This window comes from Tachysurus vachellii, chromosome 7, assembly GCF_030014155.1.
Source record: "Tachysurus vachellii isolate PV-2020 chromosome 7, HZAU_Pvac_v1, whole genome shotgun sequence".
Classification (NCBI taxonomy): Eukaryota; Metazoa; Chordata; class Actinopteri; order Siluriformes; family Bagridae; genus Tachysurus; species Tachysurus vachellii.
Genome location: NC_083466.1, coordinates 4,084,612 through 4,106,751, shown reverse-complemented (window position 1 = coordinate 4,106,751; position 22,140 = coordinate 4,084,612). Strand labels below are relative to the sequence as shown.

At 39.3% G+C, this 22,140-nt stretch overlaps 2 protein-coding genes across 2 annotated transcripts; both read right to left on the bottom strand.

The window, feature by feature from the left end:
- Positions 1-770: 770 nt before the first annotated feature.
- On the bottom strand, positions 771-4,505 carry zp3f.2 (zona pellucida glycoprotein 3f, tandem duplicate 2). The gene is made up of 9 exons (XM_060873386.1): positions 4,368-4,505; positions 3,412-3,596; positions 3,229-3,332; positions 2,263-2,342; positions 2,000-2,180; positions 1,796-1,901; positions 1,132-1,220; positions 959-1,041; positions 771-864 (listed from the first exon to the last, which is right to left on the bottom strand). The coding sequence occupies exons 1-9, from the start codon at positions 4,429-4,431 to the stop codon at positions 791-793; spliced, it is 966 nt and encodes a 321-aa protein (XP_060729369.1). The 5' UTR covers positions 4,432-4,505; the 3' UTR covers positions 771-790.
- A 2,140-nt stretch (positions 4,506-6,645) lies between these two features.
- ap1g2 (adaptor related protein complex 1 subunit gamma 2) lies at positions 6,646-16,707 on the bottom strand. Its single transcript, XM_060873913.1, has 22 exons — positions 16,498-16,707; positions 15,143-15,346; positions 14,921-15,045; positions 13,057-13,198; positions 12,638-12,734; positions 12,468-12,544; positions 12,257-12,352; positions 11,970-12,050; positions 11,774-11,872; positions 11,504-11,559; positions 11,111-11,224; positions 10,889-11,029; positions 10,738-10,792; positions 10,431-10,553; positions 9,296-9,385; positions 9,088-9,215; positions 8,812-8,916; positions 8,545-8,683; positions 8,319-8,469; positions 7,907-8,058; positions 7,579-7,677; positions 6,646-7,487 (listed from the first exon to the last, which is right to left on the bottom strand). Exons 2-22 carry the CDS (start codon positions 15,341-15,343, stop codon positions 7,386-7,388), a joined length of 2,373 nt encoding a protein of 790 aa, XP_060729896.1. The 5' UTR covers positions 15,344-15,346; positions 16,498-16,707; the 3' UTR covers positions 6,646-7,385.
- Between the last annotated feature and the right edge of the window lie 5,433 nt (positions 16,708-22,140).

Sequence of the window (22,140 nt, the reverse complement as noted above, 5' to 3'; positions counted from 1 at the left end):
CATATACACACACAAAATGTATACAAAAGTGCAAAAAAAATGCATTAAATGTGCAAAATATGAATGCACATTTTAATTATTGTGAAATTTGAATAGTGCATATAATGACAGTGATACGGTCAGCTCTGTTTCGTACTAAATGGGTAGGAGTCAAAGAGTTTGATGTCCACTAGTAGGAAAGACCTGGTCAGATATGGTGGTCTCGGTCTATACGGCTCTATGTGCTCCGGAAGGACTGCAGTATCACAAAGGAATACTTAAGAAAACTTAAAGCTACTGTGGACTTTGACATTTACAGTATAGAGGGAGCCTCAAGGATAACGGTCAGGAAGAGTAAATTGACCAACACATGAACAGGAACAGACTGGACTTTAAACTGGTTTTTCAGTGTCATGGCAACCGGTGTTTGCCGTATTTCTTTCTCTTGACGTTGACCAGAGACACTGATGAGGGATGAATTCAGTTGCAAGGCAAAGCGACTCAAAACAAAGGAGTTAAAGAGACTCAAACAACTTAGCACAATAGCTAATTATTTTTATTTGTCCAAGTTTCCAGGCAATGGAAATATATGGCTGAATAGCCTGCTTTGAAGTTCACATTATGTAACCATGAGAGCCCTGGAAAAACAAACATTTCAAAAGGTTTAAAATGGAATGGTCTGTGGTTTTATAAAACAACCCATCAGCACACACCCATCGGACACAGACCTGCAGTAACAAGTCTGTTAATACAAATATGAAGAACATTCAACAGCTGACAAGAACTCAACCGGTTTGTAAGCATCAAGGCTTTATTGAAATAATTCATCTCCTTCTGTAAAAAGCAGTGGTCCTACAACAGAACTTTGAGCTTGTCCTTTGGGTCCTAAGATCGAAAACCAAAAGATAACACGTTAAAAATAAATAAATAATAAATATACAAACCACACTGACAGACGAAGATTAAACGTATTGCAAACCTGGGTGTGAAGTCTTATAAACACAGTCATAATCACAGCAATTGCAGAGATCACTTTGGAAAGGATCATCTAAAAGCTCCCACCTGCCAAAGAAATTCTGAAGCTGGAGCAATTATTGTTGTTGAAGGTCAGGATTAAATCGTGGACCTTCAAATTAAGGCAGTCGTACTTACTTTCCAGTAGCTTTGTTGTAATTGCAAGCCTTGTTTTCTTCACTGAAGTCTTCTGGGTCCCATACTGCTAGTTTGCAATGGATGTACACCTGGGTAGAAACAAAAACTGAATTAGAAGCAGAACAATAACCAAACGACCGCAGTTTTATGATTCACATCAACTGCAGGGATTCTGGTTTAAAAACATTTTGGTTTTGACAAAGACAACAAGACCAGTCTAACCCAAGCATCTTCAGTGATTGTGTTCTCCTTGAGCTTTTACTGGGTATGCTAAGGATGAGGAAGAACTAGAACTTGAAAGGGCTGGTGTGGATGTGAGGTTTTATTCCATCCCATCCAAGCAGAAGCCACCAGAAGCCATCAGAGGCTATTGAAAAGTCAGGATCAGATGATTAAACGAGTGGAATCAAGCGTGAAACCTAGTACCAACACCAACCCTTTGTGAAGAAGACTTGACAATCCTAGACAATAGCCATTATGTTGAGGATCCAGAAGAAAGGCACACAAGAGGACATTTAAAAAAAAAAAAAAAAAAAAAAAAAAAAAAAAAAAAAAAAAAAAAAAAAACCCTTTCAGACTAATCCACCTTGTCCGAATTCATACATAAACCTGAATTCCTGATTAAATTCTTTCCAAAAACAACTCCAAATGTGGATCCATTTACTTCTTGTTCTGCACCAAATTTGAATGCTTGAAGCCGAAGCACAAGTGACGACGACTGGTTTCTTGGCAAGAACCTAGAGGCCCCAAACTTCCCATCCACAATACAACTGTGGGAGGGAAAGGATAGAAAAACAGAGGAAAAAAAAGGGATCAAATACAAGGATACAAAAAAGGTGCAATATTTTAAAACATTTCCACCACCTACCCTTTGTTAGTAATTACAGGATATGCCCATGATTGTGGTTCAAGTGCTAAGGTGTTTGACGCAACACACTCTTCCATATACAAGATTAGGGTTTGATGAGCTTGCTGTTCTACTGAAGCCCAGATGTTAATAAAGGATCCAAGAGGAAAGGAGTTGGATACAGCCGGGCCACTTAAATCGTCTGTTTTGGAGAATTTAAAAGAAAAGGCATGTTTATTACAGAAAGACTCGAGTTTGCTGCTGCAGCCACTTGACATACTCACCATTCAAAATTCCCAAGTGAAAAGTCAACTCCCCCTGACCTTCTAAAACACCAAAAGCAGGCTTCACAACTGGAAAAGGCCTGAAAGTTACAAACAACACTAAGCATTTAAAAGATGTGTTAGCAGAAATTTGGGGAGTTTGATGGTTGAATGATTTTTTTTACCCATCCTCACAAAGCTCCACCTCCAGAATCTTAGGGTGTTTTCACACCTAGTTCGTTTGAGCCCTACACACGCTCTCGGAGCAGTTCAGTGTGTACATGTGAACAAACCATGTGATCTCAGACCCCTTAAAAGGACCCAGAAGCGAACCGTACTGGTGGTCTGAGTACGGTTCGTTTGTGGTTCGATTTGTGTGTGACATGAGAAAGCAATGAGGTCCCGGTCCGCTTTGCGTTTCGTTTCGCCAAATGTCCCTGGAGGCTTGCCATACCTGCAGCCATGTTCCTTCACTGTGACTGCTGAAAACACAAAACTTTTTGCCATGGCAGGTCGCGGAGTCGTGTGGTCTTATGAAGAAAGCTGCGCACTTATTGATATTTGATTGTAAATGTACAATATACTTAAAAATGTACCACAGCCATGTGATGACAACTTGTAGAGAGGCCATTTTGAATACCCAAAATCCATTGCTGCACAGAATTCTGGGTTCTGAGTTCTTATGAAGTTGAGGTGTGAACACGAAAGGGTCTGAGATCACTTCAATACTAAAGAGGACCAAAAAGAGAACTGGGTTCTCTTTTGAGTCCACTATATTGTGAACACCAAACGGACTGAGGTCACATTCGGCTAGTTCCTTTTCTGGTTCACTTTAAGTGAACTGGGTTTGGTTCTTTTAAAATGAACTATATGTGAAAACACCCTTAGTGTCTACAAAACAACTGACTGGATATTCAAACACACAAAACAGTACTCAAGACCAGAAGCGTTAAAATTCTTTTCGGCAAAAATCAACAGTAAGCCTACCTTTTAGAAACACATCTAATAGGGTAGACAAGCTGTCCAGTATTCGACTTTATTAACGGCCTAAAGGTCAGTTCATTTTCGTAGATCAGCTCATCGGGTGTTTTCTAGTGAGGCAGGAGGAAGGTTTACTTTACACTAAATAGTTTATATAAATAAATAAATAAATAAACCCAACTTGTATACCTTTTCTCTGAAACGACAGTCAGAGAAACGATAGCAGAAAACTGCTTCCCCTCCTCCATCAGCTGTAGGTGAAAACTTTGACGGAAAGCAATCACCCAGTAAAAGTTTGAAGGGTGTATCAGCTAGGCTTTCAGTAACCTTCCATCTGACTGTGAGGGAGTCTTCTCCACATTTTATATCAATATCTGTAATTCAGACAATACAGTGTCAAACAACAAGCATAAGAAAATATTCAGTTAAACAATACACATACTGTAATACTTTCCATAATCTTGTGCTTTAATACATGCACATCATCTAGTTCTTGCTAATATTATGAACAGCAGCTATGCCAATTCCTCTCCGCTGCTTCTCTATTTCTACCGATCCCGAGGCATCCAGAAATTGTACCAGCTCCGATTGTCTTCCGTGAAATTAAGATTTTAGACCTTCACTGAGATGAGGCCAACCGTGTGAGGATCCCTAGGCATCCAGGGATGTACCAACTCCAGTTGGACTCCGCTTCATGAAGTATTCGGACATTCTAAGAGGAGATGCCGACTACTAATATGGTCTTTGAGGACAGAATGTCAGACTGTATATTTTCACACCCTCCAGTGTCACCCAAATGAGGATGGGTTCCCCCTTGAGTCTCATTCCTCTCAAGGTTTCTTCCTTTACCATCCAAGGGAGTTTTTCCTCACCGCAGTCACCTTAGTCACCTCAGACTTGCTCATTGGGGATAAATATAAATTCATTTAAATATCTAATATCCAATATCTTGAATTTTTGTATTATATTCATCTTTATATTCACCTTTTGTTTTATGTTTATGTTCTGTAAAGCTGCTTTGAGACAATGTCCATTGTTAAAAGCGCTATACAAATAAATATGAATGAAAAATAAAGCTTAAAATAAAAAATTGTCTCGTTGTCAAAAATGTATCTGTTCAGTTTTGAGTATAACTAGTTTCTTACCTTCTTGGGACAAGAACACATTTGCAGTTGCTAAAACAAAATAAACCAGCCAAATGAAGTACATGATTGATTGGGAAACCTGTTCTAATTAGCAGTGTCCTTCTTAACACATGCCAAACCTGGCCTCACTGAAACCAGCCATATTTATTAGGCTTCTCCAATCAGCTTTCTGAAACAATTAACCTTTTTAAAAGGGCAGGGCTTCAACTCTTTGAGAAGACCACCAGGTAGCACAGATGTTCTGTTCTCAATTAAGCATGTCTCTGGTACTACCTTATATTTTTACCACTTTCTACACAATTGATTAATTTTTTTAAGGTACTCCAAGGAATACACCTTTTTTAAAAAGTCTTTAAAATTAGCTGGTGAAAAAAATAAAATAAAAATTCGAACGGTTTCCATTACAAATACCATTACAAACCGTTACCACACACCACACACCACACACACTCTTCAACCTCCTGCCATCTGGAAAAAGGTACCGAAGCATTCGGGCCCTCACGACCAGACCGTGTAACAGTTTCTTTCCACAAGCCATCAGAATCCTTAATAACTGAACAGAACTGTACTGAGCACAACACACACACGCACATCAACTGTATGGACTGCACAGACCTACACTAATACACACACTTCCAATATACATCCATCAATCTGTTTACATGCTGTTTTTACACACTGTTTTTGCTCTTTGCACATGCTGTCTCACATTTCAATCGTTTGCTGTTTTGCACAATACTTTACAATATCTCATGTAATTGCTGCTATAATACTGTGTTCATCCCAGTGTTTCTGCACACGCAATATTGTTTGAACATACAGTATTTACACTGGCCGGCGCTGTTTCTGTGCACTGTCTTTTGTCCTGCACTGTCTTATTTGTCTTGTCCTGCACTGTTTTTACCAGGTTGCACAGATGCACTTTCTGTCTAGGACTAACTTACCCTAGCTATGTCTTTGTTTTATGTTTTTATGTAGCACCATGATCCTGTAGAAACGTCGTCTCATTTCACTGTGTACTGCAACAGCTATATATGGTTGAAATGACAATAAAAGCTTCTTGACTTGACTTGACTTACCAGGTGTTACCCAATAAATCCATTACTTAGTGTAAATCATTATCATCAGACCAGAGAAGCAATTGTAGAAACCTACTGGAATTGTAATGGCTTTTATTGGTATCCAGTAGATATTAGCATGTGATCTACAAGTTGTTCTATTCCTTAATGGTACCTCATAACAGAAGGCAACATATTACCAGTAGGGTAAATACAGTTAGCATTAAAGCAGTAGAATTCCCCATTATAACCATTAAACCCTTTTGTATTATTGTTGTTGTTGTTGTTTTTAGCATGCAGCAAAGCTGTTTAAATGTAAATAAACACATTTTTTAACATGAACTGGTTAATAATGACACTGGAAAAATCAACAAGAAAACCCTGCAGTCTTGCAGTTCATGTTCAATTTCAATAATATGACAGTTAGCTATGGGCTAAATGTAAATGAATAAATTTGTATTTATTATTCACTATAAACATGAGACCTTTTCTAGAAGTGTGCTACAAAGTCATTAGGTATTAATACACCGTTATTTGGTGTTACGAATTGCCTTCCTTTATTAAAAAGAAAAGTAAACGTTATTGTTTTGTTAGCCTGCAGTAGATTACAATCTGCACTTCATCCATTTGACCACCAGATGTCTCCAGTGTGCACTGCGCTCTGGTAAAAGCTTTGGAGTAATGAAATCTTTTCAAAACCAGTAGAAGGAAAGCTTAATTTTGTCCTATTCAATGTATTTGATAATTAATGCATAAAGGACATTTACTAGTGCTGTGCAGTTTGGTGCCGTAACATGTGAGAACATATAGTTGTGCCGCCTCATCACTCCAGGATTCTCGGTTTGATCCTGAGCTCTGGTTCGTGTTGAGAATGTTCTGCATTTTCCCTTCCAAAAAAATAAAAATACCACTAGGTGTGAAAGAGAGTGTGAATTTGTATGTGTTGAGCCCTGTGATGGGCTTTTGTCTCATCCAGAGTGCCAGTATCCATAACAAGCCTGTGATGGCTATAGCCTTGAATTCCTGGTCTTGATTGACAGGAGTGGAACCTGGTATATTCCATGCACAAATTCATCCTTTTCTGCTCACAACAGCTGTAAAAAGTAGTACTTTCATCACATCTTTAATGAAATCCATATTATAATTCATTAACATTTGCTGGGTAATAATAATAATACTAATAATAATACTAAAATACCCAAAAATAAAATAAAAACCAAGACAGGAAAGTTTTTTCTTTATTTTTAAAATGAAATGAATGAATTCAATGTACATGGACCAATAACCTGAACATGTAGATCTGGATTCAGGATCTGGATTCAGTCAAGATGTTTACACACCCAGAGACCCATCCCTTAGCTAGCTGTTACCGGTATAGGTCGGAGTTTAATTGTATGTATATACGTGTTACGAAGAAACTAATTACAGTGTTTAAAAAAAATAAAAAAATAAAATAAAATAATCACTAGAGTTTTCATAGATTCCAATGCGAATGAACCGTTGGTAGTGACTGTGTTGGTGAAAATAATTTACATTTTTAAGCGATTACATTTTCATCTTAGGGTAGAAGAGAATCGGGAGGTTTATTAGCCAAAATGATCACCCAAGAACAACCGTAAAACGTTAAACTAAACACTGGCTCGGATTTCCATCTAGCCATTCGTTTTCATATGAACAGCTTTTATTATTATTATTATTGTTATTATATTATTTTTAATCTTTAAAAAAGGAACAAAAAAACCCCACAAACATTTGTTTACTAAATGTACATTGATTTTATCCACTGGTTATTGGTGGATTTTGAGACGGAGCCTGAATAAAATCTGCGACTGCACTTGCCAGGGAATAAGAACATACAACAGATATCCATCAGAGATACAGTGGCGTTCTTGGTACGTCAATAACAATGACATTCCCTTTAAGATCTGATAGCGTATCAGACCCAGGGCAAATGCCACAGTCAGTTCGAAGCAGGGCTTGGAAAGGAGTCGATCTGTATTGTTTCCTGACAGACCGTGCCCTGGATGGAGTAAGACACCCGTACTCGCATCTTTAGGTTCGCCTAAAAGCAGAGACAAAAAAAACGGTGACAGAAAACATCAAACAGGCTTACGGTTGGTACGGCAACGGAATCGGACTGGATAACAACTGACCTTGCTGGTACTGTTGAGTAAAACAGTCTGAGTGATTGTACCACAGTTTTGTGCTGGAATCACTTCTCCACTTGGAGCTTTCATTTGAAGCTGTACACTCTAATATGTATATAAAAAAAAAAAAAAAAAATTTAAATAAAACCCCACACATTAGGACAGAGCCCATAACATACTGAAGTATGTTGCAAAGCTATTACCATAAACAAATAAGTTTTCTAGCATCTGCAATTGTATATTATTTTCTCATAGTTCATCACGCACACACTGTCGCAAATCAAACGAAACTAGGTTTAAAAGTCTAATAAATAAATAAATAAAAATCCACAACCTTAGGTACCGCTGCTTGGAGGGTAAAGTTGGTGACGTCACTCAGCGTGGAGTTAAAAGCCGTGAAAGTGACCGTGATGCCGTTTTCTGTCTGTTTGTCACACTGAAGTTTGAGGCTCACTCCTCCTTTATCATACATAGTGACACTAGGAGCTAAGATGCACGTTAAAAAAAAAAAAAAAAATATTAAACATTAATATAAATTTAAATTATAATATAATCCTTAAAAGAAGTTCTTTATTTTTACGATATAATTTCAAAATCTTTAAAAAAAAAAAAAAAAAAAAAAAAGATTCCCTATTGGCCTGAAGTACAAGCTGGGGTTTTATATATATATATATATATATATATATATATATATATATATATATATATATATATATATATAAAAAATAATAAAATATTCATACTACCAGAAGTGGCCTGTAGACCTTCTAGCAAATCTAGCAGGTTCCCGCTTGAACTCGAACTCGAACTAGTGGAGTTGTGCGTCGTGTTGACGTTGACGTTGCTTTCCTGGAGAGGTGCATCAGTGTCACCCAGCAAGTCCAAAAGGTCACACACCTAAAACCCAGAGCCCATTTCAGACCTGTGGTCTACCAAAAGGTTGCTCCAAATCAGCCAGTTAAAAGATGATACCTGATTCGCCGGTTCTGGGGGCAACACCGACACCGCAGCGAGTGGCTTCTGGTCTTTAGTGGACTCTTTGATTGCGTCTCTGTTGGCCGAACCGGTCAAGTTCTTATCGGCTACAGGCATCCTTTCCAACACAGCAGCCCTGTAGAGATGATAGACAAATAACACGCGTTATGTACCGTTACGCTACACGATGTGTCTTACAACACCGTACTGGCAGACATGCAATGCATGCTGTGGTCAATGAATGTTGATCATACAGTATAAGACCTTATGTGGTCATATTTTTTGAAGAGGGCGTTGTATTCCACTGCTCTCTGCTGAAGCTCCAGATCAATGCAGCTGCCGTAGATACTAACTATACTCCTGATCCGGCTTTTGTCGTGGGAGAGAGAGACAGAGACAGAGAGAGAGAGAGAGAGAGAGAGAGAGAGAACGCCTTAGTACGTTATAACAAGTATAATTAACACTGCTTTCCTTACTCAGCTCTCTGATCTTCTTAATTAATTATGAATCTGTCTAAAACAGCAGTAAGCTGAGACTTACTCCACGTTGGCTGTTATGCGGGTGCTCAGCTTCATGATGGCAGTTAGGGCAAATCCCCTGGTTGCGGAAGAGGACATGTGCGACTGCAAGACCGTTTCCAAGGCGTCGAGGACATCATCCTCCGTTACCTTGTGCCAAAGAATAAAACGTTGACACCAAAGATGCAAATAATAATAAGACCTCTGACAAAGACGCGTAATTGCTTTACCTGCATAGGTTCTATGTCATCGCAGTCTCCTTTCAGCAGCAAGTCACCGTACTCCCCTATACACCAGCAGGCTACTTGAACCAGAGATTGCTGACAGATAACAAGTGCAGAATGTCACACACACACACACACACACACAAAACAGTATGCGTAGTTTTTGGACACTGCTAGATTTTATTTAAAAAGGTAGGGCTGGGCGATACGGTTGAAAACTGTATCACGATATCACTGTTTCATATCGGTCGATATCGATAATTATTGATATTTTTTATGACCCATTTAAAATAAGGACCAGGAGAAAAATAAACCTTAACCTTCCTCTGATCGTAATCCCTTCAGTTATTACGACAGAAATGTCAACAAGCAGGAAAACTCACATAATTATAATGTAAACATAAGTCTAAAGTCACAATGAACACTTAACTATTATCTCTTAACATTTAAGGTGCAAAATAAAAGAAAATGTAATACATGCTTAATAAAGTGTAATAAAGTAGTGCAAAGTGTTAAATATAAACATAGAGAAACCTGAGAATTTAGTCTTGGATATTTAGTTGGTGTGACTACGGTCAGACTTATAATATCCAATAAACTGCCGTACTGGCGAGCTGACGTTTCCTCTTTTATTTACAGTTTCCTCGCTCGCTGCGGCTCATTTTCTGCTCATCAGTCGGCGGTTACTGAAGAGGAATCCAGCAGACCAGAATGAGACGACGATATGGCACAACCAAACATGATACCGTTACATTATTGGCTGTTAGGGTCTCACTCCCTACGTTGCTAGGTTACCAGCGAGCGAGCGGCTTTTTTTTTTTAATGCACAAAAACTCGCTTCGCAACCTCTGTTTTCTTCCATAAAAAATATCGGACGTCTTATCGAACACATTTTTTATTGATATCGATCACGTATCTATCGCGATACATATCGTTATCGTTGTATCGCCCAGCCCTAGTTAAAAGGTAAAGTTCATTTCATTTCAGTCATAAATCATGAATTACATAAGATGGGAAGAACAGGGCGAGGCTTCTGTATAAAGCGTAAGTTTCGTATAAGAGTTCAGAAACACCTACACGGTGGTCACTGGTGCACAGATTTGTGTCTCTGTGATTGACAGCGGAGAGAAGTCACACTTACCTGTGAAATATCAGTGATTAGTGCTCTGTATAGTTTATGAACTGTGTAGCAGTGAAGCTTGGATGCTGTAGCGATGAGCTGAACTAGGTTAGGCACGGTCTCATCTCTCACATCACTCCCTGCCTGAGGGAACAAACAGAACACGTGACGAGACGTTATATATGGTGTGCGTCGGATCGCTTCGTGGTCTGTTGTTATTTGGAGAAGAAAGAGAGAAAGAGAGAGAGAGAGAGAGAGAGAGAGAGAGAGAGAGAGAGAGAGAGAGAGAGAAAAAAGGTTAACGGAACAGGATTGTAAGGAGATTTACCGTGATGAGGACATGCAGGATGGTGTCGATGTGCCAGCGTTGAGATGGTGCATACCTGACAGGGACACAGAGAGATACCTAGTGTTGTCCAGTGTTTGTGTTCTGTCTGAGAGCGTGTGTGTGTGTGTGTGTGTGTGAGGGAGGACAGTACCGGTCAGCTGTGTTGAATATACCGGACGCCGTGTTTGCACGTAGCTCTGGCGGACAGGTGGACAGAAAAGCCAGGAGCTCTTTCATCATGGAGCGGATGTTCGCCGCGGTTACTAAAGCCAGTGAAAGCACTAAAGCACGACTGGGAACGAGGAGACAAACCATTACTTCAAACCAATACTGGGACAGAGGAATATCTAAACTATGCCACTGTGGATACTACCGTTTAACTGAAGCATCCTGGTCCTTCAGGCAGTCCACAATAGTACCTCTGTGTCGTTGTACTGCATTGTGGTCGGTCTGGACGATCTTCTGGAGCGACGTCATGGATATATAGCTGTGGGATCGTGTGATTAGTAAACAGAGAGGGATTAAAAACTTAATTATTTAGTACCTGTCAACCTTCTGCGGACTAGGAATGATAAAAAGGTGATAAAAGCAGACAATCCTGTTAGACCCGTTAGATTGTTCGTGCAGAATTGCTAGGATTAGCCCACAGTGAAGTGTAATCAGATCTTTGTGTGAAGATAAGAGCTGTTTCAGTTTTAATATCCACACGTGATCGGTGCATGGGGGAAAAAAGTGAAAGCAGCCTAAAAACTGAGAAGACACTCACCGGATATTCCTGTCGTTATTTAAAAGAAACCGTCCGAGAATATTCACAGCCAGAACCTGTGAAGAAAACACAGAAGCATGCGTCGATGCCGTGTTTTTTTTTTTCCCCAATTAATTTAACCTAGTTTCTCCTCAGGCTATAAGGCTTGTTCTTTTCTTTGGGTTGTTATTGGCTGACAGTCACAAATATTACGCCGGGTAAGCACTGTTATTGGGGTTGTATCCGGTTAGCAGTACCAGTGCATCCCATACTTAAGACGTCACGACGTACCCGGAGACCGCTTTCTGATTTGATGTCCATGACAGTGAGCACTGTTTCGTACAGCACGGCGCTGCCTGCGGTTTTACTGCTGTCGGTGTTGGTGGCCACCTGAGTACGTATCAAGAACAAATAGCAACCCTTACAGATGTGTAGAAACGTCGTCAAGAACGTCTGCTGATTATTTTTTTGACCGGTATTAGCATACCTGTGCTAGGAGGTCGTTCATAAGGTCGCTGGCTGCGTCGTTATTGCGCCCTAAAATCCTGAGCAATCTGAGAATACGAATCTATAAAAAACATAAACAAACAAAAAAAAAAAAAAAACACCGCAGATGGTTTTACAGCTGATATTGTATTTGTTATTTAAAGTAAGTGATGTATGTATACACAGTGTGTATATATATATATATATATATATATATATATATATATATATATATATATATATATATATATATATATATATATATATATATTATATTTATATATATACCTGCAAGAAAGGGTCACTGATGCCAGCTATGTTGTGTTCAGGAGAATAACCGGATGTTATAAGATCCTTCATTATTTGAATCAGCTGTGGAACAGACTGAAAAGAAACAGAAAAAAAGTGACCACTAAATAAACATCATGTCATTATTTAGAAGAAGAAGAAGAAGAAGAAGAAGAAGAAGAAAAGGAAGAAGCCTCCCTGATTTACGGACCTTGCGGAACTGCTCCAGAGTGTCAGGGTTGCGATCACACAGCTCCGTGATCAGGACTATGGCACCGTGTAGAACTCCTGGCAGTCAGAACAGAATTATTATTTAAAAATACATTTAAGCTGAGAACGTGCTAAATGCAGGAGACGCGAGGACTGAAAAGAAGGACTGACCGTGGTTCCTCTCCGAGAGCAGAGAGCCTGCAACAGGTGTGAACATCTCTCCGATGTCGGGAACTTTCCGCACGATGTGGACCGCACACAGAGCTGCCTGGAGTATCGAAAAAAAATCATCATCATCATCATCACATAATCATGAATCTGTAGTAATTGCATGGGATGGAAGGTATAAACTCGATCTCTTGTCAAGCTAGCCAATCGTGGCCTTCTCAGATATGTAGAAGAGAGCAGACTGGACTTTCCTGCTTCTGTATGAAATGTAGCGTGAGCAGCAGTTTGGAAAGATTTGATTGGCTGGCGTCATGCGTCATGCAGGGAAAAAGATTTGGAAGGAAACGGTTGAAATATTCTTGTATTTATGATTTTATGAATCCCAGCTGAGCAGCCAGTGTATCTGTATACAGATGCCATACCTTCTTCCTGATGTAGGAGCTGGAGGCCCTGAGGAGACGCTCGATTTCCGGGGCCAGGTCTCGACACATCTCGGCAGAACCCATACAGGCCAGAGTGCACAGAGCCAGAGACTGCACGTGCTGACTGCCGTGCGAAAGGTCGCTGCGAAAGAACAGACGGGAAAACAATTGCCTGTAGTAGGGCTGGGCGATAAAACGATAACGATATGTATCGTGATAGACACGTGATCGATATCAATAAAAAATTTGTTCGATAAAACGTTTGACATTTTTTTTTCTTCGTTTGGAAGAAAACAGAGGTTGCGAAGCGAGTTTGTGTGCATTTAAAAAAAAAAGGCGCTCGCTCTCTGGTAACCTAGCAACGTAGGGCATGACACCCTAAACAGCCAATCATGTAACAGCATCTTTTTGGTTGTGCCATATCGTCGTCTTGTGCTGGTGCTGGATTCCTCTTCAGTAACCGGCGACTGATGAGCAGAAAATTTTCTTTCATTTTGCACCTTAAATGTTAAGAGATAATAGTTAAGTGTTCATTGTGACTTTAGACTCAATAATAAAAAATAAGTTTACATTATAATTATGTGAGTTTTCCTGCTTGTTGACATTTCTGTCTTAATAACTGAGGGGATTACGATCAGAGGAAGGTTAAGTTTAAAATAAAAATGTGGAAATGTAATATATTTTTCTCCTGGTCCTTATTTTAAATGGGTCACCAAAAATATCAGTAATTAATTATCGATATCGACCGATATGAAACACCGATATCGTGATACGGTTTTCAGCCGTATCGCCCAGCCCTAACCTGTAGTTACATCATTTACAGTGATCTCTGGGGATATGGCATGGTTTAAAACCATGGCCATGTCTGAATCTTAATATTAAATCTATATTGATGTGCGAGTACTGTATATGACCTGCTCTTCTAGAGGATCGATACATTTTCTTGATTAACACTGTAATAAAATGTTTGTCTAATAACCTGTCATGGGTATTATGAGTATTTCTACTGCTTACATCAAGCTCTCAAGGCGTTGGTGCTGGACTTAATACCTCTTTTCTTACGCAAACTGTTACCGCGCAATAGGCTTTAAGAATCAGGTGAGAATCATGTGGAACCGAGACACGTCTTTGTTTTAGTCATGTCTGAGTTCTGGATAGCAAATACTGACTACTGAGTGAATCCAGCCCTTATAGTCACTAAGATACTGACAGTTACACTGTGAAAACCGAGGAAAAGTTTGACTTCATTCATTACTTGGTTGTAATCATTTACATTTACAGCATTTAGCAGACACTCTTATCCTTACTTACATTTTTTTTTTTTATTTCAGTTTATACACCTGAGAAATTGAGGGTTAAGGGCCTTGCTCAGGGGCCCTGCTGTGGCAACTTGTTGGATATGGGATTCGAACCAATGACCTTCCGATCAGTGGTCGAACACCTTAACCACATGAGCTACATTTGGTTTATCTGTTCGCCAAATCGGGGGGGGGGGGGGGGGGGGTTTTTTGGCATCTCTGGAAAATTGTCTGTAGTGTGTGATTGCGTGAGTGAATGAGAGTGTGTGTGTGCCCTGTGATGGGTTGGCACTCCGTCCAGGGTGTATCCTGCCTTGATGCCCGATGACGCCTGAGATAGGCACAGGCTCCCCGTGACCCAAGGTAGTTCGGATAAGCGGTAGAAAATGAGTGAGTGAGTGAGTGAGTGAGTGAGAGACTGCAGGACTAACTTCCACTGCTGATTTTTTTTCCTTCACCTTGCAGCTCGCTGCTCTTATAAAGCCACAGCTAGTATCTAGCTTGATTTCATTTGCATTAGTGAGTTCCTACATGATGCCGGTTAGAGGAGAAGAGATAAAGCTTACTTCTTGATGGAGTTGGTGATAAGCAGGCTGGCATCTTGCTTCTCATCCAGGAGCATCATGGCGCCCAGGTATCCGATCCGTTTCTCGCTGTACCGAGAGCTGGCTATCATGTGTACACACTCCATCTGAGGAAAAAAACAAAACAAAACACATTGGTATTGTGTGTCGTCTAGAAGGCATGCAGAAGAGATTACTACGAATGCATTACTGTTCGTACATTACCTGGCCAAAATGTGCAGGATAGCCCAACATGTGCACGTATAAGAGTTTGGCTAGATTGTGAAAACGGCCTTCGGTGTCAGTTTGACGAAACTGTGCTCGGATGGCAGCGCACTCTCTCTGGATAACCGCCCGCTCCTCCGCTTGAGTCCGGGCGCTTCGGATTGCCCGGATCATTTCCTGCAAGCGCACTGATGGAGCCATTGTCTGCACGGGTGAATAATAATGAACGTATACAACCATGTGTGGACAGGACAAAGTAAATTAAATACCCGGTACAGTTTATACACGAGCTCACACAAATGGTAACGTATGCGGCACTAAAACCAACGCTGAAGGCATCAGTACAACTTAAGTTAACTTAAGTCCTTAAGATGACACGCTGGAGCTTTTCTTAAATGATTCCTATTTTAGACAGACGTTAGAGACGGATTTCCCAAAACGGTGAGAAAAAGTTCTTTAAAATATTCTCTCTCTTGATCTACAACGAGATGAACGGATGTTTAGTGTGTGTGTCTATAAAACAACCGACAAGGCACACACACCCGACCGTACATGTGACATAAAGGTAAACGTGATTCATCAGACCAGACCACCTTCGTCCATAGCTCCGTTGGTTTTGGTTTTGTTCACATGTCCGTCGTAGGTGCTTTCATTGGTGGACACGGGGCAGCATGGGCACTTTGACCAGTCTGCAGATACACGACAACACTGACACCTTTCTATCACATTGTGCTTCACTCCATACCAGGAACTATTAAGTCCAAGAAATCCTGCCATTTTGGAGATGCTTAGCCATTGTGGAAGTCACTTAGATGCTTACATTTTACCTTCAAGAACTGACTGCTCACCTTCTACCTAACAAATCCCACTCCTTAACTTTATATATATCTCAACTGTAATGTCCATATTGCCTTAAACCTTTATGGAAAATTCCAGAAGGTTTATTTTTGTGTATAAGGGAAGTAGACTGTAGGCACTTCCGTGTCGCAGGTAAAGACGGTTGTACACCTGTATTAAAATACTGGTTAAAATGTAACCAGACTGTTATTCTTTTTAAACTATTTAACCCACCAAACACATGCGCGTGCGTTTATTCCCCTTACTCCCCCCCCACACCAAACACATGCGCGTGCGTTTATTCCCCTTACTTTTCCCCCCCACACCAAACATGCGCGTGCGTTTATTCCACTTACTTTTTCCCCCACACCAAACACATACTCAAGGTTTCATAAGAAGACTAAAAGATACCTGGATGATTCAGATATAACCACGAATATAAATAAATATAAATTGTTTCCCACTTTGCGTTTCACAGCTAACCATTGGGACGCATAAGCCATCTGCTAGCACCTTACCTGCTACAGCCTTATCTCGACTGGGGGGAGAGATTTCCTCCAGCACAACAGTCTCCTCACCACAGCGTGCACAAGGTCATTAATACAGTATCATGAGCAGGATCGTTCAAACCGAACCGGATCAACTGCTATGCCTCAGTATGTCTGTACAAGTCACAGCGTCAGGAGCGCCTACGTTTTTGTTTTTTTTTCTCCTCCCACCCGTATTCCGATAAGTCTCGCCCCTTGCGCCCGGTCTGCTCCAATCATATTTGAAGATACACCTGCGACCAATCCGCACGAGACAGAACAGACCAATCCTAGCGCAGGAGGCGGGGTTTGTTGGAATACGGGTAGAAAACAATCCTCCGGTAACCTGCACCGTTCCGTCGTTTTTAAATGGTTTTGTTAAACGGAAGCATTAGAGATTAGTGAATTAAAACGAATTAACCCTTAGGGAACGGGATCCCACTGCGTGGACACGACCTAATAAGAATCAGTAGCAATATTTTCTCAGAATAAACTCTAGAGTTTATGTTTCCGTGTTGCTGAAACATTAGGGACCGTCGTTAAAGTGCAACAAATAAAAAAAAGTGTGAAAAACAAAACCACGTATTAAACTAGCTGGATTTCTCAGATGGAAACGAATCCACGACATTGGTTCGATTGTAAGATGAATCATTTATTAGAGAAAAAATAATAATTAAAACACAGTTGTGGAAAGGAGAAAAAGACAAAATTATATGAGTAGACATCAGGGTTCAAGTGTTGTTGTGTTTGATAAGGATCACTGAGCACAATTTAACCAAATACAAATTCATTCATTCATCTTCTACCGCTTATCTGAACTACCTCGGGTCACGGGGAGCCTGTGCTTATCTCAGGCGTCATTGGGCATCAAGGCAGGATACACCCTGGACGGAGTGCCAACCCATCGCAGGGCACACACACAATCATTCACTCACGCAATCACACACTAGGGACAATTTTTCCAGAGATGCCAATCAACCTACCATGCATGTCTTTGGACCGGGGGAGGAAACCGGAGTACCCGGAGGAAACCCCCGAGGCACGGGGAGAACAGGCAAACTCCACACACACAAGGCGGAGGCGGGAATCGAACCCCGACTATGGAGGTGTGAGGCTAACCACTAAGCCACCGTGCCCACCCAAATACAAATTATTTATTCAATTTCCATTTATTAATTTGTGTGTGTGTGTTTCACTAGACTAGGCCTAGACCAATGGTTCTCAAATTTTTTCGGCGTGCGGCCCCCCTTGTATACAGTGCATCCCTACTTGCCCCCCCCCCCCCCCCCAAAAAGAAAATTTATGACATAAAACATTCCAAAACTTAATATTTGAATTAAACAAAACATATTAAATTATACAATGTAGTGCTGTTGGTTAGTAGACTTATTTTTCTGAGATTTAATTACACAGAATTTATGATAAATTCATTATTTTATAAAATGTCATAAAACCAACAGAACCACTGGCCTAGACTACTTGTTCTAAGCAGGTGTTGTCAGTGAACCAGGGCCCCCAGTTTGAGAACCACTGGCACTAGACTACTTGTTCTGAGCAGGTGTTGTCAGTGAACAGGCTGTAAAACTGTTGGCTAAGTTACAGACACTCATGAAAAACTGATGCTGATTATCTGGGAAACATCTCTAACACCAGTCAAAATGTCATTGTTTGTGTCAAACAAGTTGTGAATATGTTGTAACATTACAACAAGAGATCATGACTTACTCTGTGCTCAAAGTGATGCTCGCAGCTCCAGTGGTTTTCTCTGTGGGTGAACGAGGATGATGCTGAACAATTCCAGTATATGTTTTTTTTCATTGGTTGTTGCGTTACAATAGTGCTATTTTCTGATTGTGTAGCCTCTTTTTTTGATTAGCTGATAAGTGGCAGGCTCGACTAAGAACTCCAGGGGAGACTCGCTTGATTCCTGCCCGGTTCCATAGAGACAGCGGTGCGGACAGATACATTTTGGGCGCTGCGGCTTATTAAATATATGATAAATTGTCAGGTTTTTCTGAGTGAGAAATACGGTGTGGTGGGAGAGCATGAGAAAAGACCCAAATGAGTGACTGTCATGCTCAATGCGTGACACTTGATAGCCCTGGTAGACATAATGTGTATACCAGGGATGTAATGCAAAACCTGCATCTGTATATGTTAAGTGGAAGTGGGCACGGTCTGACTCAACCCCACTGAACACCTCTGGGATGAACCAGAAATCCGACTGCACCCCAGGCGTCCTTTGCCCCAACATCATTGCCTGACTTCACTAATGCTCTTTCTGGCTATTATTCTGATGGTTCTTCTCAAAAAGTCTTTCTCATATCCTCTCAGGGAGTTTTTTTTCTTGTCACCTTTGTCTCTGCTCATTAGGGATAAATATTATGATGGAGATGGGTAACATAATAAACCTTTGTCAGATGGGAGGATGAACTAATATAAAAATATTATATATTTATATTCGCAATATAATATTTATTACAATACAGCAGTCATTTTTTAATATATATTATATTAATAATATAATATGTATATATTTATAGTAACAATGTAATATTGAAAATATTGCATTGACTGGTTGCAAAAATAGTTATCATGCATGCTTGATATATTTTTGGAAAATTGCAGCAGTTTCCTGGTAAAAAAAAAAAAAAAAAAAGACTTAAATTTATAATATTATAAAATATTTAGCTTTTCTTTTCTTTAGTCCATTCATTGCTAAAGTAGGCCTGAATGCAATAGCAAACATAAAGAACGCATAATTGTGTGTAGAGACGATAGACTCAGTAGCGTTTGGAGTGCGTTACCTAGTGGAATCAACTGAAATGCAAGGTATGTGCTTTCATTTGCGAAATGCGTTATTAATAAGTCTTGCTAGTTTAAAATAAAGCAGCTTGTATGTATAGAATACATTTACAGCATTTAGCAGACTCCCTTATCCATAGTGACTTACAACTTATTTCATTTTATACAACTGAGCAATGGTCAGTGCTCAGGGGCCCAGCAGTGGCAGCTTGGTGGTCCTGGGATTCAAACTCATGATCTTTAGATCCATAGTCCAACGACTTAACCACTAGGCTACTACATTACCACAGATGAAATATTTTTGCAAAAAATAACAACAATAATACCACAACTCTAACAAACCAATATTATTAACTTATACTCTATAAACACTATATATCAAGTCTTATTCATACAGACATCTACACGCACACACACGTTTTTTTGGGATGCCTACTGATTATACATAATTACATCACTTCCTTTTTTTTCTGTTAATCAGATTTATTCCATGTCCGTATTTTATATTTTACAACAAATAGTGGAAGAACAAAATGGAAATGGATGTCAATGTAAAGTACGTCCTTTCTGCAACGGTTTATAGTAGAGTGGAATTGTGCAACCAAGAGCTCCTGAGGAACTAACAAGTCAGGGTAATATTTATGTATTATCATTTAGACAATTTCAGAAACAAAACAAAAAAGAAATAAAATCAATCCATATATAAATATAGCAGGTGAATATGTGTTTTATATCTGACTGATTAAAAGCCCAACGCCCTGCTGTGCCACACTCAGATCCGGAACTGAATCAGAACATAGCTGTTATAGTGATGCCTGTGATGTCAGAGTTCTATTTTGCATTCTATTCTGACAACGAACCTGTGTTTCTACTGTCATTACTACTTACAGTACGTTCTCAGAAACCTCTGTATTCAGGTGAGAGAGGTTTCTTATATGGAAAACTTAACACATGGTGCAGATTAGAAATACATATCGAAGACGAGTTCATGGCTGTGCGCATCACACGGTTTTAATATTTTATTAGACAGATTTACAGCTGATAGCGGACGGTAGTAGTCAAGGTAGTTAAGTCGCATCCTGATGTCAGATCCTGTACAAACTAGATAAATTATTATATTTATACTTCATACTTATAGCATTTAGTGTCAGTGGCATCCTGTAATTGTGTATTATTAATAATAAAAAAATAAAGAAATAAAGAAATAATAATAAAGTTATACGTGTTCCATCTTTCTCAGTTCAGAGAATCTAAAAATACATTTAGAAAAAAAAACCCAAGCCATGAAAGCTAGCTTTAACCATATAAACCGCTGCTGTTCTGTAGATTTGCAAATTGAGAAAACAAGGATAATGTGCACACCTTTTGAGATGAGAACGCTTCATGCTGAAGAAGGAGCTGATCATCATCCATGCAGAACAGGTAGATCACACTGAGTATCCTGAGCTCCACACTATGGTCCCTTTTAGCTATTAGATACAGACTTTTTTCACAGACATTTGTTCTTCTGTTGTTTATTCTTTCTTTGAATCCAGGGCAGTTTGATGATGATGATGATGATGATGATGATGATAATGATGATAAATACATACCTGATGGGCAGAATTTACAGTTTCTTGGCCCTCTGATGAGGTGAGACACTCCTTCTCTTCTCACAGCATGTTCCAGCACTAATTTTCTTGAAAATATCATCTGGTGGGTAAATTATCTTTATTATTTATGTATAAGCGTGTGTGCAGTAATCCGTATATACCAGCTGTTCCAATATCTGTTACAGTAATAAGATAGAGAAGGAAGAGCTGATCAGATTTATCCAGGAGAAATATCAGGGCTGTATTCTACACCTGGATGAACTTGAGCAACAGTATTCATATTTCTTCTGGCGGATTATGGAAAGCTTTCGTAATCAAAATGGAGTAAGTATTTACACTGTGCAATAAATAAATAAACAAATAAATAAATTTTCATTTTCCTGCTAGCTGACTTGGCAAAGTTAGCTAACTGGCTAAATTAGCTTGCGCGTCCCTGGCTTGTTGACAATTTTACTTTGAGGAAATCTTTTAAAAGTTACATTTTTCCAGTTTGTTTTGTTTTGTTTTAAGAGCTGTATTCGGAAAATATAAAGCATTAAATCATTAAACATTAACTGTGCTTCGGTAGCTATGAGGTAAATTATGATAAGGTAACGTTAACTAGCTAAATTAGCTAGCTAGTAATTCGTTTGTTGCTAATTAGCTAAGTGCTAATTTCATGGCTATCTAGCTGGCTTGTGCGGTATTCTCGTATTTAAAACTATAACTTTATAACGTCTCTTTTTCTTTTTTTAAATAATGAATAATAAAATGACTGTGCTTCGGTAGCTATGAGGTAAATTATGATAAGGTAATGTTAACTAGCTAAATTAGCTAGCTAGTAATTCGTTTGTTGCTAATTAGCTAAGTGCTAATTTCACGGCTATCTAGCTAGCTTGTGCGGTATTCTGGTATTTAAAACTTGAACTTTATTAAGTTTCTTTTTCTTTTTTTAAATAATGAGTAATAAAATGACTGCTTCAGTAGTTATGAGGTAAATTATGATAAGGTAATGTTAACTAGCTAAATTAGCTAGTAATTCGATTGTTGCTAATTAGCTAAGTGCTAATTTCACGGCTATCTAGCTAGCTTGTGCGGTATTCTGGTATTTAAAACTTGAACTTTATTAAGTTTCTTTTTTTTTTTTAAATAATGAATAATAAAATGACTTTGGACAAAGATTTTTTTTGAATTAGAAAAAGTGCCCTGGATGAATAAATATCCGTAAAGTAGACGTTATCTTTTGCAGAGACTAACG